At 40.4% G+C, this 16,582-nt stretch overlaps 3 protein-coding genes across 7 annotated transcripts in view; 2 read left to right on the top strand and 1 right to left on the bottom strand.

Annotated features, from left to right (window-relative positions):
- The window catches only part of DTNA (dystrobrevin alpha), a 379,312-nt gene that overhangs the window by 39,242 nt on the left and 323,488 nt on the right, over positions 1-16,582 (top strand). The window lies entirely within an intron of this gene.
- Positions 1-16,582, bottom strand: part of NOL4 (nucleolar protein 4) — a 156,217-nt gene that overhangs the window by 112,140 nt on the left and 27,495 nt on the right. For all 3 annotated transcript variants that reach the window (XM_077352487.1, XM_077352489.1, XM_077352490.1), the window contains exon 2: positions 6,381-6,530. In XM_077352487.1, the coding sequence (XP_077208602.1) occupies positions 6,381-6,530 (150 nt within the window). The remainder of the gene's footprint in view (positions 1-6,380; positions 6,531-16,582) is intronic.
- The window catches only part of LOC143844809 (uncharacterized), a 77,713-nt gene that overhangs the window by 36,920 nt on the left and 24,211 nt on the right, over positions 1-16,582 (top strand). For all 3 annotated transcript variants that reach the window (XR_013234141.1, XM_077352492.1, XM_077352493.1), the window contains 2 exons: positions 5,608-5,691; positions 15,363-15,475. The gene's annotated coding sequence lies outside the window, so the exon portion shown is untranslated. The remainder of the gene's footprint in view (positions 1-5,607; positions 5,692-15,362; positions 15,476-16,582) is intronic.

Below are 16,582 nucleotides of genomic sequence, written 5' to 3'. Positions count from 1 at the left end.
GGGACGCAATGGCAGCAAAACCCAGAGTAACCGATTATGCATGTGGCGACCCCCGCGCCGCTTCTGGTTGCATCCCGGTTACCTGGAAGCTGCGCTTTCTTCCGAATCTGTGGCCGGTTGCAGCTGGCACCGTGCGTTATCAGTGATTTTAATCGCCACCATTCCACCCCAAATGTGCGCTATTTCCCCTGTGCATAATGGGCCTGGAACAGGCTTCCTTGGGAAGTGATGAGTTCTCCATCTTTGGAAGTTTTTAAACAGAGGCTGGATAGCCTTCTGATAGAGAGGTTGATTCTGTGAAGGTTCAAGGAGGTGGCAGGTTACAGTGGATTAGCGATGGGATTGTGAGTGTCCTGCATAGTGCAGGGGGTTGGACTAGATGACCCAGGAGGTACCTTCTAACTCTATTATTCTATGATTCTATGAATTTTTTTAATGCCTCATTTATTTTATTCAAAATGTTAGATTCTTGAGTAGGATAGCAATCCTTCATGGGAAATAACAGAGTAAGGACTACAAATCACTATGTATCTCTTCTAATTCACTGGAAACTGATTTTACATTTTAACTGCATTAAATTTATCCACATGCCAGGACATTTCACTAGAGTTTCTGACAATGATACAAGAACAGAGAAGTTGTTTTCTGAATCACTGCTACCCTTGACAAACTATCCTTGCTGTAAACGTGTATATTAGCTCATTACAGTAGAATTCTGTAGAACTGTAAAGCTTCTTCATTATTTCTTTGTCATGTTTCTATCAGCTCAACCTAAACACCCTGGGATCCTTTCTCTTGGCCTCTGCTATGTATACATAATAAGAAGGTCTAGATTCCAGGTCTCACCTGGAGGTTGCTAACCCAAGTATAAAGCATTGTCCAAGGATGGCCAAGTGTGGCACATAAACTACATGTGCTGGCAGAGGCTCATGGGAACTGTAGTTCATGGACATCTTGGCAGGGACTCAACTGGTCATTGCGTCCCAAGCCAGGAATCTGGGGGTGACTTTAGATGCCTCATTAACTTTAGAGGCTCAGGTCAAAAAGGTATTTTTCCATCTCAGGCATTTTTCCATCTGTGCCAGGCCCGGCTACTAGTACCCCACCTGCCACCCAAATGCCTAGCCACACTGATTCATGCCACGGTCACCTCCAGAATAGATTTCTGTAACTCGCTCTATGCGGGCCAGCCCTTGGCTCTGTTCTGGAAATTACAGCTGGTGCAAAATGCGGCTGTTAGGGTCCTCAGAGACACCCCAGAGGGCCAATATCCAGCCTGTGCTGAGGCAGCTGCACTGGCTACCAATTAGGGTTGTGCAAGGGGGCCTGATTCTGTTTGATTCGGGTTGGGATGAACCCGATTCAGACCTATTCAGGTTCAGATTCGGCCGATTCGGACCAATTCAGGTTCATCCAAATCGATTCGGATCAATCTGAATCGATTCGGAGCCAATGCAATTCAATGGTGCAATTCAATTGACTTGCATTGGAAATCCTTCCCCCGCCTTTTCCGGGGGCTGGGAGGAGACGGTGTAAGTTGCACCCCTCATATTTCTAGGGGAGCTCAGGGAAGGTCTTCCCAGACCCCCCTGCAAGTTTAAAGAAGATTGAAACATCCAGTCCTAGGGGCTCCCGAAGAGGGTATCCCTAGCCACTCCATAGGATATAATGGAGATTCGGATTCTTTATTCTGAACTTGATACCCCATAGATTTCTATGGGGAATGATCTTTGGGAGCCCCTAGGATAGGATCCCCTGGTCCAATCTTTCTGAAACTTGCAGGGGACCCAGGGAAGACCCTCTCTGAGCTCCCCTGCAAGTTTCAAGAAGATTGGCCCAAGGGGTTCAATATGGTTAAGTCTATTTTGAGGAATGGAAGGAAAAGGGCAGGTTGTCTGATATTAGTAGGGCAAATTGGTGAGTACCCTGAGTCATCGTGTTACAATAGAGAGCTGTTCCTGTAATGGCCTATTTTTCATCCCACAGTGGAGTAGGGTTGTGAGGAAGTATCCTTGGTGCTGAGCAGCATCAACAAAACCTTTGGTGGACGGTTAGGAACACTGGAGGAAGTGAATGACGTCTGGCATCTCTCAGGATAGTTAATGTGCAGAATGTAATAAACAAAGCCAGCAAAAATAGGGGGACAAGTTAAGAGCCAAGACAGATGTGCCCATATGATGATACCTCTGAGTTAGCGAGCACAACCTACCTATTAAAATATTCATAGATGATTATGTAAATTAGATATTTAAATAAACCAGTTTGATCCACCAGTGGTTGTCCTATGTATCTATCTGGGATTTCTGCTATGACAAATTGCTTCCTATTTTACCCTCACTGGCCCTACCAAGCATGTGTTTTTCATCTTCATTAAAATACCATTTAAAGCACTTTTACTTGTTTCTTTCTGGTCTTCTGTGACATGTTCTTCATTTTGGCACTGCCTTCAGAATTGACTCTGATTGATTCTATCCCCCTTTTAAGAATCTAGTCCTCAAAGGGGCTTATTTTTTCAATTTTGCACAATGATAGAAGCATGGAGGTCTTCCTAATAGCCTCAGGCAGACAATTTTATAATGTGGGAGCTATCACAAAGTAAGTGTGTGAACAGCCAGCTGCTGATTTTACTCATTTGTCAGCTGGCACCTTCAGAACGTTTTGCTAACAAGTGTGGAGCTCTCACACCAGAACAGAGCATGGGAAGCAGTCCTGCAAGTATGTGGGTCCAATGTCTTTAAGAAACCAGACCCCAGAACTGAACCAACTGATCAGTAAGTCATGGATTCTCTGAAGCAAGAAAGTGATATGCAGATTCCTCTTAAAGTCCAATAGTAGCCAGGCTACACCTTTCTGCACCAACTCAAACATCTGATGTGTACAGAGTACAGCCTCTTATAGGAACCCCCCCCCCCCCGACACCTGGAAATGCAAGTTAGGCAGTCATTCCTCATCCTTTCCAGGGATGGCACTGTAACTCAGCATCCACACAGTCTCTTATGGAGGCCCCCTGATATGGGGAAGTCCAGTGCAAAAGCTCAATCTCCACTCAAGGTAGATTTGCCCCATGCATAACAACCACCAGCTGTGACAATCAGGACAAAGCATTACCATGGCAGACAAAACATGCTACAAGGGTGGAATGGGTGGGATGTTGCACTGCTGCAGGAGGAGGAGGAGAAGAGGCTGAGGGCCACAGGACAGCCACCTATGAAGGCAGAACCTTCCCCAACCCATCAGCTCATTGTATGGCTTGATGGCCAATCAAATTGGGGGATACCTCCTGAAGGCGGGCAACCCAGGAATTGGTCCCCCACCCCACACCCATCAAATGGCAGGAAACCACGTGCTGCTGGCTTTTCCAGCCACCCAGGGACCTCCTCCAACTCAGCGTTCCCATGCAGCCATAATTTCTGGCCTTGTCAAGTATCAGCCATGTTTACAATAGTCTACCCTCAAGTAACCACATACCCAACTCAACAGAGTCAAGATAGGGGCTGCTTTCTAACCTGAGTTAGTAGACTGTCTTTTTTGCAGGTATATCAGCTTGTTTCTTCAGCAATAAAGCAGGATCAAGGTTAACCTCTATGTTTTTTTCTGAGTCAACGTCAACTGGGCCCCAACAAATGTAGAAGCACCATGACTTCAGGACCACAGCCTTCAGAATCAATATTAACTCCCCCCCTCCATGGAAAGTTAAATCCCATCTCCAAATAATAGAAGCCCTGCTGGTAGCTTTAAAAAAATGCCCTCAGTGACTGTTGGTTGACAACCATACATAATTGTCATCCCTGAGGCCTTTGTTCTATTAATAAAAAGTGGGTAAAGAGGGGTAAGGCTCTTTGGATTTATTCATCACAGGTAAAAATAAGTGGCCACATCCTTTCCAGCATCTGAGTATTTCTGAAGTATATATTTTAAGTCTCAAAGAGACTATTCAATGAGGTTTACTTCCCAGAAAGTATTCTTAATAAGGTCACCAGTTTCTAGGTGGGGACTCTCCTGCAACTATAACTGGTCCCAAAACTAAAGAAATATGTTCCCCTGGAGGAAATGGCAGCTTCAGAGGGCAGAATCTATAACAGGTGGCCAAACTATGGCTCTCCAGATGTCCATGGACTACAATTCCCATGAGCCCCTTCCAGACACCTACAGAATCACAGTTTGGCCACCCCTGCTCCATAGCTTCCAAATATTACCATTAAGTACCATCTTGTTCCCAGATTCCAATCTCCCCAGGCACTGTCCTCAAATCTCCAAGAGTTTTCCAGACTAGAGTGGGCAAGTCTAATTATTAAAAAATTCAAAATCCATGAATAATAGGAAGCCAGAATAAAAACATATAGGTTGATTTTAAATAGGCAAAATTTCACTTTGTATGACTGCTCAAGCCCTAGGAGAGAATGCTAAAGATTCTACCCATTAAATTGAACCATTTTTGTTTCCTTTTGACCCTGTCAAACCCGTAAAGGCATTTGATTGATATGAAAAAGCAGGTGTATCATTTGTACTTTGACTTCACAAACAGAGATGCTCTGCTGTTAGACAAGGCAGGTAAGTTGTTAGATGGTGTGACAGTTGTCATATAACAGGCATCAGTTCATCTTATCTGTCACATGTAGCATCAATTACAGTTATCTATTTGACCACAAACTGCCCCATGGGCTTAGCAACATTGACATGACAGCACTCAAACAATTCATGTTTGTCTAGATTCCTCTCCCCAGGACTTTTCTTATTTTACTTTCTATAAAGTAATTGGGGGAATCATTGCAACTGAGGCAACAAGGATCAGCAGGGAAGCCTCACACATTACTTTTCCCAGATATTCTCATATTGAAAAAATACAAATTTGCCTAATAAAAATCCTAAATGCATAACTGAAAATGAAAGACTTGGTATTATACAAACATTTTGGAAAGTGCCATCAAGCCACAGCCAACATACGGTAACCCTGCAGGGTTTCCAAGGCAAGAGCTTTTCAGAGGTAGTTTGCCATTGTTTGCCTTTGTGTAGTGACTCTGGATGTCTCTGGTGGCCTCCTATCCAAGTACCAGCCAGGGCTAACCTTGCTTAGCTTCCAAAGTCTGAGGAAATCAGGCTAGCCTGGGCTACCCTGGTGAAAGCCAACATTTATTAAACCCTTTTAAATCCTTAACATTTACATTCAAAAAACTTATTGTAGCAAGCTTTGTAAATTGTATGAATTTCTTAAATTTAAGGATTAAGATAGTTGATGATGTTTGTACTCAATTCCCTAAAATATATCTACTTCTCCTTGAGGAAAAAAGAAAGATCAAGTCATTAACCCCTGAGAATCTAGAAAGTGTATTTCTTTATTAACTAGCAATATAGAGAAATTAAAAAGTCCCAGTCATTATCATAATTGTTAGAAGCAGGAGGCTCATGAGGAATTCTGTGTGGGGAGGAACAATTTGGGAATCTCATCCCACCACCTCCAGCTCTGCCCCTCCAGGATTTTTGAATACCTCAAGAGATTTGGCAGGCTGCTGTCTCATCCTGCTCTTCTTTCTTTAAATGAAAATGAAGTATTCTCAAATTGTATTCCTTTGGGGTAACTTACCATGTCATATTTTTCTGCTTACACAGGGAATTATACCATATAGTTTCCAATGAATCCTAGAGTGGTATGACATCACTGTGGGGTTTGACCCAGAAAAGATGTTTTAAGAGGTGAGTTGTTGGCTAGTACAGTACATGTTTATTATATGGAAAGATATCCAGACAACAGAGAGAACATGGGAACAAAATTCCACTGAAGGAAATGGCAGTATTGAAGGGCAAGCTCTCTGACATTATATCCCAGGTAATCTCCTTCCTCTTCCAAAATACTGCCCTCCCCAATCACACGTCTCAAATCTCTAAGCATTTTCCAAGTCAGAGTTGGAAACTCTAATGCCATGCTACAAAAATATCTATAGAGAGCCAGTGTGTTGTGGCTGTTAAGAGTGGTGGACTCTAATCCGGAGAACCAGATTTGATTCCTCACTCAACATACAGGCAGCTGGGTGACCTTAGGCTAGTCACAGTCCTCTTAGGGTGTTATCTTAAAGCAGTTCTGTTAGAGCTCTCTAATCCCCACCTACCTCAAAGGGTGTAAGAAGAGGAAGGGAAAGATGTTTTGTAAGCCACTTTGGGATTCCTTCAGGTAATGAAACTCCATTTGTACATAACAAACACCACACTATCTAATCCCACATAGATAGGGATTAGTATTAAAGCTTGTATAATGATTTAAGAGAAACATATAGAATAATTAGGGATTCAGTGTGATGACTGCAAAAGAAATTAAAATTCCATCTATGTCACCTTGATAATAGATTCCAGGTACATTAATGTTTTGTTGAGCTTGTTTTACTTACCGCTTTGTATGTTCTTTTTTGTCCAGCATGCTTTCTGATTTGTTCGCCATTAGGCCCTGTTTCCACATGCATGGAATAGATAATGTCAAAGAAATCTTCAACAACAGCTACCCGTCTTAAAGACAACTTCTCATCTACACCAACTCCATCCTAGAAAAAAATGATAGGGAACACAGGTTGAATAGATAAATTACAAGGGAACACATATACTTTTACTAAAGATGATTAGATAAAGACCTTTGCATTGACATTTGAAAATCACTATCCCAGAGTAATACTTAGCAACTCAATCAGTATTATTATACAATAAATATAGAATCTTAAGAATAAGATACTGAATGAAAAACATCTTTAAAATACAAAATTTGGTCCGATCATTTCCTAAATAAAAAAATTATTAAACATTTTCAAACTTGCCAAATAAAAAGAAGAAACAGCATTTGAAAACTGTTGATGCAAGGTGAACTGCTTCCATCTTGGTATATATTTCTCCCCCTGGCCTTCCATCCTGAAGATGGGACTAGCTCCTTTCTAATTGCCTTGACATGGAACCAATCATTTTTGGCTCATGACAAGAACAAAGTAGGAGAGCTAGCAACGTGTGCAGAACTACACCTAATCTCACCATACTTACTGAAGATGAGAACAGCATCTCCAGAAAGAAAACATACATTGCCCAATAGCTATTAGATGATTTATCAAGGACTCTCGGGCCATAGCCATAAAATGGTTCAGCCATTTTACTATTATGCCAAAGACAGGACTATCCTTTGCATTACAATTTCTTCCTAAAAGATTCTTGGTACAGATTGATCTAATTTGGATTGCTGGAATTTCCTGCCCAAACTTAGCCCAATAGTGAAATTAACAACTATGAAAATGGAGGAGAGGCATCTCCATTCCACTTAGATACATCCCCCCCCCCCCAAATTATTCTTAGGACCGTGGACCTTTCCACTCCTTTGGCCAAACTTGTGTCATATCTGTAAACCTGCCATACCTCTTGCCATTTTTCTAGGTCAGGAAAAAATGTATTTTCATTTCTAATGGCTTCCTATAAATGGACTTGTTCCCAAATCCGTCTTCACTTGGATAAACCTTCCAGAGATGCTCTAAGTGCACCCTCTTTGCTCAGAACCCAGGTTTGTATACTATAGCTAGAGTTACCCTTGAAATTTAAAGGGTAGACCCCCAGATGGATAATGCTACAAACATGGTATAATGCCATAAACTCTACCCCCCAAAGTAGCTATTTTCTCCATGGTAGCTGAACTTTGTCATCTGGAGATCCATTATAATTCCATAGACTCTCTAGGCCTCACCTAGAGCTTGGCAACCCTAATTCTAGCTCATGCCATATCCTTCTCTGCTGATATTCTCTTTAGATTGCTTTTGGTTATTTGCTAACTGGAATCTCAGTTCTCTGGTAAGGGAAATGGACCCAGGGGTAGATTTAATGATTCTGGCGCCATTGGCAAAACTTGAGGATGGGTCCCAAAAATCACACAGACAGTATGGAGGGAGGGGGAATCAGCTGAAAGACAGTTACCACTCTACTACTAACTTTCCTCCCCCTGCACTATCTGCATCTCAGGCAGGGGACTGAAGGCCCAGGTCACTTAGCTGGCATCACATAGGAAATGGTGTCATTGTTTCAGCAACTTCCACCTGAAAATTTTGTATTTGGGCAAAAATCTATGGTTAAAACAGCTTTTACATTAATTTTGCCCAAATACCAGAGCATCACCTGGAAGTTACTAGTGTGATGACATCACTTCCTGTATGACACCAACAACATGGCATGGACCTTTCTCTTTCTACTGACAAGTCTATGCACTGCCCAGCTAATAGGCAGCTTGGGGGCAGGGCCTGGCTTGGGGACCCCCATCTTTATTAGAGGGGTATGGCAATCCTAATAGGGCAGTTGGGGACCATACCAGCCTATAGCTGATTACCCTCCCCTGCCTGATTCTCAGGTGGCACAGGAGATGAATGATGACTTCATGGTGGCAGAAGCTTCATGGCAGCAGCTGGAGCAGTTCACCACAGAGAGGAGGTTTTCCAGCACAACCTTATCCCAGGGCAACTGCCTCAAAATTTCTGTTGTGAAGTCCACTCTTGGGTAGACATCTCAGCCCTATGCTTTTTTTTTTTTTTTTGGTCTTTTCCCACCCTTTTTGGCCTCTCTTCATCAGATCTTCCACAAACTGTGGTCTACTGTACTGAACATCAAGTTCATATTAAGCAATAAGTACTCTAAACACCTGCACAGAGGGAGAAATGCACACACTGTGCAATGTTTATCAAAGAAATTTTCACAGGATATAGAGCTTCATCTGCTTGGTTTATAGAAAAGGACTTAAATCTGTTTATAAATGCTAATCTCTGACCCTGCAGGTCTTCCATAATTCCTGATTTGGGGAGGGGGGTGCTTTATTACATTACTCATGTTTACAAAAATATTCTGAATCTTCTCAAGATTCTTTCATCATCATTAAGAATCAGTATCCCTTTGAACTTTACAGTTACTTTACAGTCAGTGTAGTGCTCACTAAAGGGAATTTACAACAGCCATATAGTCTGAACAGATTTCCCCCACCAAGTACTGTCACGGAGTCTCGGTCTTGATTTCTAATTGGTTATGCCCCAAAAGAACATTTATTAGTAAATGATGAGGACATCAGTTAGTTCATTCTTACTATGAGAGAATTTGACTTTATATTCCACAGTTAATAGTGCCACCTACATCTCAAAACCATACAACTGATGTTCATATTATTACTACCTAACAAGCAAACTCAGCTTTGAATCTCTCATCTTTCTGTATGCTAAGTACTGTTTCATGCATTTCCCATCCAAAATTCACAGTACTGACTAAATATCATATTGAAAAACATTATAGCTGGGTGTATTTTTTTTTTAAAAAAAAGAGTTCATTCCTGATACATTCCTGAGCCTCCGGGGAGGGCGGTATAGAAATATAATATAATAAATAATAAATAATAATACATATTCCACTTATGCACATCAAAGGGACAGGATTTCTGTTTTGATTCCTCTTTTTGCCTAGCAGTACTCAAATGGCTTGGAATCCCATGTTCTGAATGCCAACAGACCAACATAACATCAAGAATAGGTAGCAGAAATATAGAGAACTGTACGCATGCAGAATGGAAGTTCACTGTCTTCAAAATTTAAAAGAACTAGAAATAAAACCTGAACCAGCCATTCTTGAGGAAGAAGTTGAACAAGCCTTAAGTCAATTACCAAACAACAAGACTCAAGGCATTGACATCATACCTGAGGAACTGCTGAGATGTGTATCAATCAAAACCATTGCAAACTGATAACTGGCTAGAGGAATGGAAACAATCTGTGTTCATCCCACTACCAAAAAGGTGACTAAAAATTGTTCCAATTACTGTACAATAGCCCTCATTTCTCATGCTAGTAAGATCCTCCTCAAAATCATATAACAACGCATAGCAATAACCATTGAAAGAGAATTACCAGATATTCAAGCTGGCTTTCAATGGGGGTGTGGCACTTGTGATCACATAGCAAACCTGTGCTGGCTTTTGGAAAAGTCACAGGAATATCAGAAGGATGTCTACATCTGCTACAAGAAAGTTTTTGATTGTGTGGATCACAACAAATTGTGGGAAGCCCGGCAAAATTTTGGGGTGCCAGTACATCTGATCAAAGTGATGCAGTCGCTCTACACAAACCAAGAAGCCATTGTACATACACCATTTGGTGACACTGACTGATTCGAAATAGAGAAATGACTGCACCAAGGTTGTATTCTTTCCCCCTTCCTGTTTAACTAGCATGCTGAGATCATTGAGAGAGATTGAACATAGAGAATCAGACAATGGAATTAAGACTGGAGGAAGGAATATAAATAATTTTCAGTATGCTGATAATAGTGCCCTCCTGTCAGAAACTAAGGAAGGCCTAAAACAGCTGATTACAAAGGTCAATGAAGTAAGAAATTTGGCCTTTACTTAAACACTAAAAAGTCAAAAATAATGACCACTGCAAAAAAGCCAACATGTCACAATAACAATTGATGGTAAAGACATTGAATACACTCAAGAATTCATTTTTATTGGAGCAAAATTTGATGTGAGTAGCAATTGCAGTATGGAAATAAAATGTCGAATTATTCTGGATCACTTAGCGGTTATGAGCTTGAACCAAACATTGCAAACAAGGACATAAGCCTGATGACCAAATGTCTTTCATATTTCATATTTCTAATAGCCACTTAAAGCTGTGAAAGTTGGACAATGAAAAATCAGACAAGAGAAGAATCGATTCATTTGAACTCTGTGGTTAGAGAAGGCTTCTGCAGGTTCCATGGACAGCAAAAGTCACAAACAAAGAAATACTACAGTGCATAAAGTCTGATATATCATTGGTAGGCAAAATCACGAAACTACAGCTCCCTTACTTTGGCCATATCATGCAATCCAATTGAATGGAAAAAGCAATTATGCTAGGATTGGTCAGTAGAAAAAGAAAACCAGGCTGACAAAGAGGACAGTGATTGGATGCAATCAAGATGGACATCAGCCAGAACATTACATGGCTGAAGGAGGCAGTGTGGGGTGAGGTATTGTGGTAACAGTTGTGCCATGGGATCACCAAGAGTCAGACATGACTGAATGGCTGACAACAACAAAAACATCTTCCTTTCTGCTCTTCACATTTAATTTTTTTAAAGAATGCTGTTATGACCATTTTGTCAGCTGCTCCATTCTTTATGAGAAGAATCATGATGTGAATATTTTGTTAGTGAATATTTTGTTAGTGCAATTGCTTCAATATTCCTTGTTGCATGGTATTTTTATCTGTGTCTAAATGCGCTCGTACACACTGGGAATTTGAAAGAGAAAAAAAGAAACAAAATGTAAACAGCAAATTACACATACATCATTTCCAAAATGAATGTTAGGAATTCTCCATGTTAAACCACAAGGCAGGCAAAGTAGAATTCAGCACATGCAGAGCCAACAAGAGAACAATAATGAAATGTAACTTTACATTTGTCCCTATTGAATTTCATTTTATTCAGTTTAGACCAGTTCTTGAGCTTATCAAGATCATCCTGATTCTGTCTTTTGTTGTGTTTGCTACCCCTCCCAGTTTAGTATCATCTGCAAATTTAATAAGTATCCCCTCTAATCCCTCATCCAAATCATTTATAAACATGCTGAACCACACAGACCCCAGGACAGATCCCTGGGGTACTCCACTTGGCACTCTTCTCCGCTGAACAAGTACCCTTTGGGTATGATAAGTCAACCAGTTATTTATCCACCTGACACAATTAGATCCATACCATATTTTACGAACTTGTGAGCAAGAATATCATGTGGAACCTTATCAAAAACTTTACTGAAATCCAGATAAATTATGTCCACAGCATTCCCCTGATCCAACATGGTAGTCACTATTTCGAAAAAAGAGATAAGATTGGTCTGACATGATTTGTTCTTGCAAAACCCATGCTTAGTCTTAGAAATCACAGCTCTCTGTTCCAGCTGCTCAAGGACCGACTATTTGATGATATGTTCCAAAATGTTGCCAGCTACAGATGTCAAGCTGATGGGTTGATAGTTACCTGGATCCTCTTTTTTCCCCTTCTTGAAGATGGGGACAACATTTGCCTGCCTCCAATCACCTGTTCTCCAAGTCAAAAAGAATGGACAGAGGTCCAGAGGTGACTTCTGCAAGTTCTTTTAGTACCTTTGGATGGAATTAATCTGGCCCAGAAGACTTTGTTTCATTTAAAGAAACTAGGTGTTTATGGACTGCCCCAACAGTGATCCTAGGCCACCATTCACATCCCCCATGTTGTGTTACATTTTTGCCATATTGAGCACTATTGCCCTCACAGGAGAAGACTGAGGAGAAATAGAAGTTTTAAGCAAATAGACAATGGTTAAACTCAAAAGACTGCTGTGCTGAATAAAAAGAAAAAGGGGGGATGGTAAATTAAAGTAAAAAGTGGGAGTAAAACACATGAACTGCCAATTCTTTCTTGGCCTCCCAGTTGAATGCATACATAGCATGAAGCCCAATCAATTACTTTGCAATAATCAGACTTTTGTGAGAGGATCAAATGCTGTTTGTCAAGCCACAGCAGACAAACCTGTCTGACAAGCTGATCCTCTAACTCCCATCTAGAAAATACCCTTTTAAAACTGTTTGACATTTTGCAACTCGACATCTTGCAAAATGTGTAGTGTTCTGACCAAAATCATGGCAGGTGTAGGTCACAAACTTTTACATGTCAAGTTTTCTTGAGTGCCTTTCTTGCAAGGCTGTACTGGAGGGATCAGCCGTGTGTTGTCAGAACTAGATGACCTAATCATCTCCTCCTATGGTCCTGTAATGCAGCAGCTGCTCAACAGCTTGTTGTAAACAGGTTCATTGTCTCAGCACTGTTCCCAGCGGATAACTGTCTATTCCTCCAAACTACTGCTACAACAAACTCTTAATTGGCACCTATGATTGCAGTCTCAGGAGTCCCAAAAGGGCAGTTCATTAGGTCCATCAGCTCAGTATCTAGCACAGTGGAAGCTGCAGGCAGACAAGGAACCTGAGTGACCTTTTGTGTAGTTTGCACACCTTTGATTCTGGATTTCAACTGGTACAACAGGGAGCATTTGCTGCACTTCAGAACTAGATACAATGAGAATGAGACAACGATGGCAATAACTGCTAAACCACAACACATCCTGGATCTTAATAAACTCTTCCTGGAAGTCTGTGTATAACTGAGAAACAGCTACTTAATCCGCAGAACACAAATTTCAGAGTGTGGATGTAACATAATACATTCCCCAAATAAAGAGCCCAACTTTTCTGTGGTTCTGTGTCATAAAAAATGTCACATCATTTATTTGACAATGTTTCTGGAAACATACATTTCGTATATCTGCATCATTAATTTTTGTAACACTTTTTATCATTTAACAGTGCTAATATTTTATATTAATCTTGGTAAGGGTGTTTAGGATTTTCTTAGCCATCTCTGCCACATTTATAGAATACAGCTTTCAGGGTTCCCAGAGCAAAGAGGATAAAAATATAGAAAGCTGGATGTGAATGTAAGGATTTGGATTCAAATCCCCACTCTGCCATTAAACTTGAGCTGATTTGGATGAGTAACTATCTCTAATACAACCTACTTTACAGTTTTTGTAAGGCTAAAACATGGGCAAGGAGCAATCTTTAAACAAGAAGTCTTTAAACAATTACAAGAAATAGGATTGCCAACTTGTCATTGTACATATATCTTATATTCTAATGTCAAAGTCCTGCCTGGTAGAAGAATGAGTTTGCTAAGTTCCGCAGGGCCTGTAAGATGGAGCTTTTCCATCAGGCTTATGTTTGAGGCCAGACAGAAAACACATAAGAATAACGAATCTCCCTCCCATCCCTTCCGCCCTTTCTCTCTGACTCCTCCCTACATTTAACATCTTTGCTGGCTGAAATTACTATCAATCTCAGTAATTATTGTTGGTGCTGACCGTGGTTCTATCTGTCATTTTAAAGTTATTGATTTGATTTTATTCTTATGTAAATGTTATTAGTTTTACTACGATTTATCTAATTTGTTGTTCACTGCCTCAAGATGGCAATGTTTGAGAGGGGCAATATGTAAATCACCAGATAGATAGAGACAGAGAGACAGAGAGACAGACTTGATTAGATCTTATTTCATTTTTTTCTTATTATACCCATCTACCTACGATCTGGAACTGTTCTCACCCACTTTGAATGGATCAAATTCTCTTTTATTGGCTGTTGTTTCTAGCTGGCCTCTCTTTGTAACATCATCCCACTTCCAGCTTCCTATTGCTTCTTGCTTGTAACTTTAAGAATAAATGTAATTTTTATGGATGGACCCTCCATGCATCTGATGCAGTGATCTCTGATTTGTGAAACATTATATTGAAATAAATTATCAGTCTTTAAAGTTGCACTGAACTTCAGTTTGAGTCTAATTGAAAATTCTCCACCTGAATAAATTGTGGATCAGACTCCAACATTACCCTGAAAATGGTTCCTTCTTTCAAAAGTGCATTGATAGCTCAGAGTTATATTGTCCTCTGGTGTGTTCTATTTAGACAAAATCCAAATTATGACTGCTTATACTAGATTACAATAAAGCTACATCAGAATTGTTTGTTCAAAGGACGTAAAGCCCCTAAACTGAAAAGCCCATCTTAATCATTTTGTAGTGTATATTAAACTCAAAGCAATATTAAGAGCATCAGCATTTTGTGCTTTATTTTCTGAAAGTGATAAAAAGATAACATCTTTCAATGAAATACACCTGCCACCCCAAACAATACATCAAGCACTGGACAGGTGACACTAACCAGGTGGTGTTTATAATGACAAAGAAAACTACAGCTTTCTTTTCCCTCTCTATGATTCACAAAGTAAGGAAACTTTTTTTCAATAGACCTATTGGTGACCACAGGATTAAAATTATACCATATCGGTTTAGTTTAACAAAACATCTCTTTTAAGAAAATAATGGCAATAGTTAGTGAAACTAAAACTGGTGGGTAAAAAAGGGTTAGTGATGTATGTCTCAAATGTCTTTGTACAGAGAATCAGTAAACACACAGTACTATAACTGTTAGAATGTATAATTGTCAATGTGTATGTTTGCTAACAGTTTGATATAGTTTCATTTGACTAACAAAGTGCACAAATTATAAAGAAATGTCCAAAAAAGATCCACCTCTGTCTAACAAGTGTAGATGAAAAAATGTACAAGAAAGGGTTTCACATTTACCACATTTATTTATTTATTTAAAATGTTTATTAGCCACCTTTCCCCCATATGGAGCTCAAGGAGGCAAAAAAAAAAACCATTAAATGATTTTACAACTGATGTTACTATAGGATGCATAACAGCAGAATTTTGCTTCCCCTTCCCCCCACCTTCTACAGGCAACCTCCAGTAGAGAGAGTTGGTTTGTCCTAGATGATGGAGAAGTCAGCAAGGGAGGGAATGTAGTACTCTCATGAATGCTGCTTAATATACCGCCAGGATATAAAATCATGTAAGTAAAACAGTCTGTACAGTTTGTTTATTCTAAGAAGCCTATGCACATTTGTCTGGAAGTAAGTCTAAGCCTTCCAGTTATCAGCAGAGATTAGTCCCAAGTAAGTGGGCATAGCATTGCGGTATAAGCTTGATTCATAGTTAATAGAAGCAATGTGGGAGCCATTTCTTGGTGGCTTCTTCCCTCTTCCTTTTGATAACATTTTGATCCAGAAGCCAGGGCAGGGCTAATAACATAGTTCTTTATCACTTGCTGATCACACTTTGGAGATCATGAGCATTTGGACAATTCATCAAGTGGAGCTCTGAAATAGCAAGGATTAGAGAGTGTGGAAGTGAAGATACTGGGATGCTCTCTAACAGAGAAAGATAATTGTCCTGCAGGGGAGGTACACTGCAAATCTTTCTCCTGGGTCCCACAAATATTTTGAGTCAGCATTGCTATTTCTCCTGAGCACTTCCCCAGTGTCTTTGTGAATGCTTACTCAAGAGTGGATATTGTTGTCACAAGGATGGCACGATCAAACAGGAAGCAATGTATCAGAGACAAACCCTTTGTTAACAAGGCAGTAGAAAAGTGAAACAAGACAGCAATATATTGCCAGTAGTACAGGAATCAGATCAAAAGCCCTGAAACATTTGTCTGTGAGCAATTCATGGAGTACGAAGAGTAATCAGTTGTTGTATGTCCTAGTCTTTTTCCACTGTAGTATATTTTAGCTTTCTGTTCTTCCAAGGGGTTCAGAAGTGTGTACATCATTCTATCTTACCAATCCTGTCGTCAAAACTACCATTTCAGGTATGTTAGACTGATAGACAGTAATTGGCTCAGGGCCATCCAGTGACCTTCATGACAGAGTGAGGCTTTAAATCCAGACCTCCCATATCCTACTTTGGCACTCTGCAGACTACTCTACCAATACAAGCACCTACTCCTACTACACATTATCCTCAGCTTCTGCATATGATGGAAACAACTATTTAAGTTACCTATAACAGTGGTCCCTAACTCCCGGTCCGGGGACCAGGACCGGTCCGAGATCAGTCAGTACTGGGCCGCTGCTGCTCCTCCTCCCCGGCTGCTGCCTCAGAGGCTGCCCTGCCA

The sequence above is a fragment of the Paroedura picta genome, chromosome 9, assembly GCF_049243985.1.
Source record: "Paroedura picta isolate Pp20150507F chromosome 9, Ppicta_v3.0, whole genome shotgun sequence".
Classification (NCBI taxonomy): domain Eukaryota; kingdom Metazoa; phylum Chordata; class Lepidosauria; order Squamata; family Gekkonidae; genus Paroedura; species Paroedura picta.
Note: the sequence above shows the minus strand (reverse complement) of the source record. Positions and strands in the feature narration are given on the sequence as shown.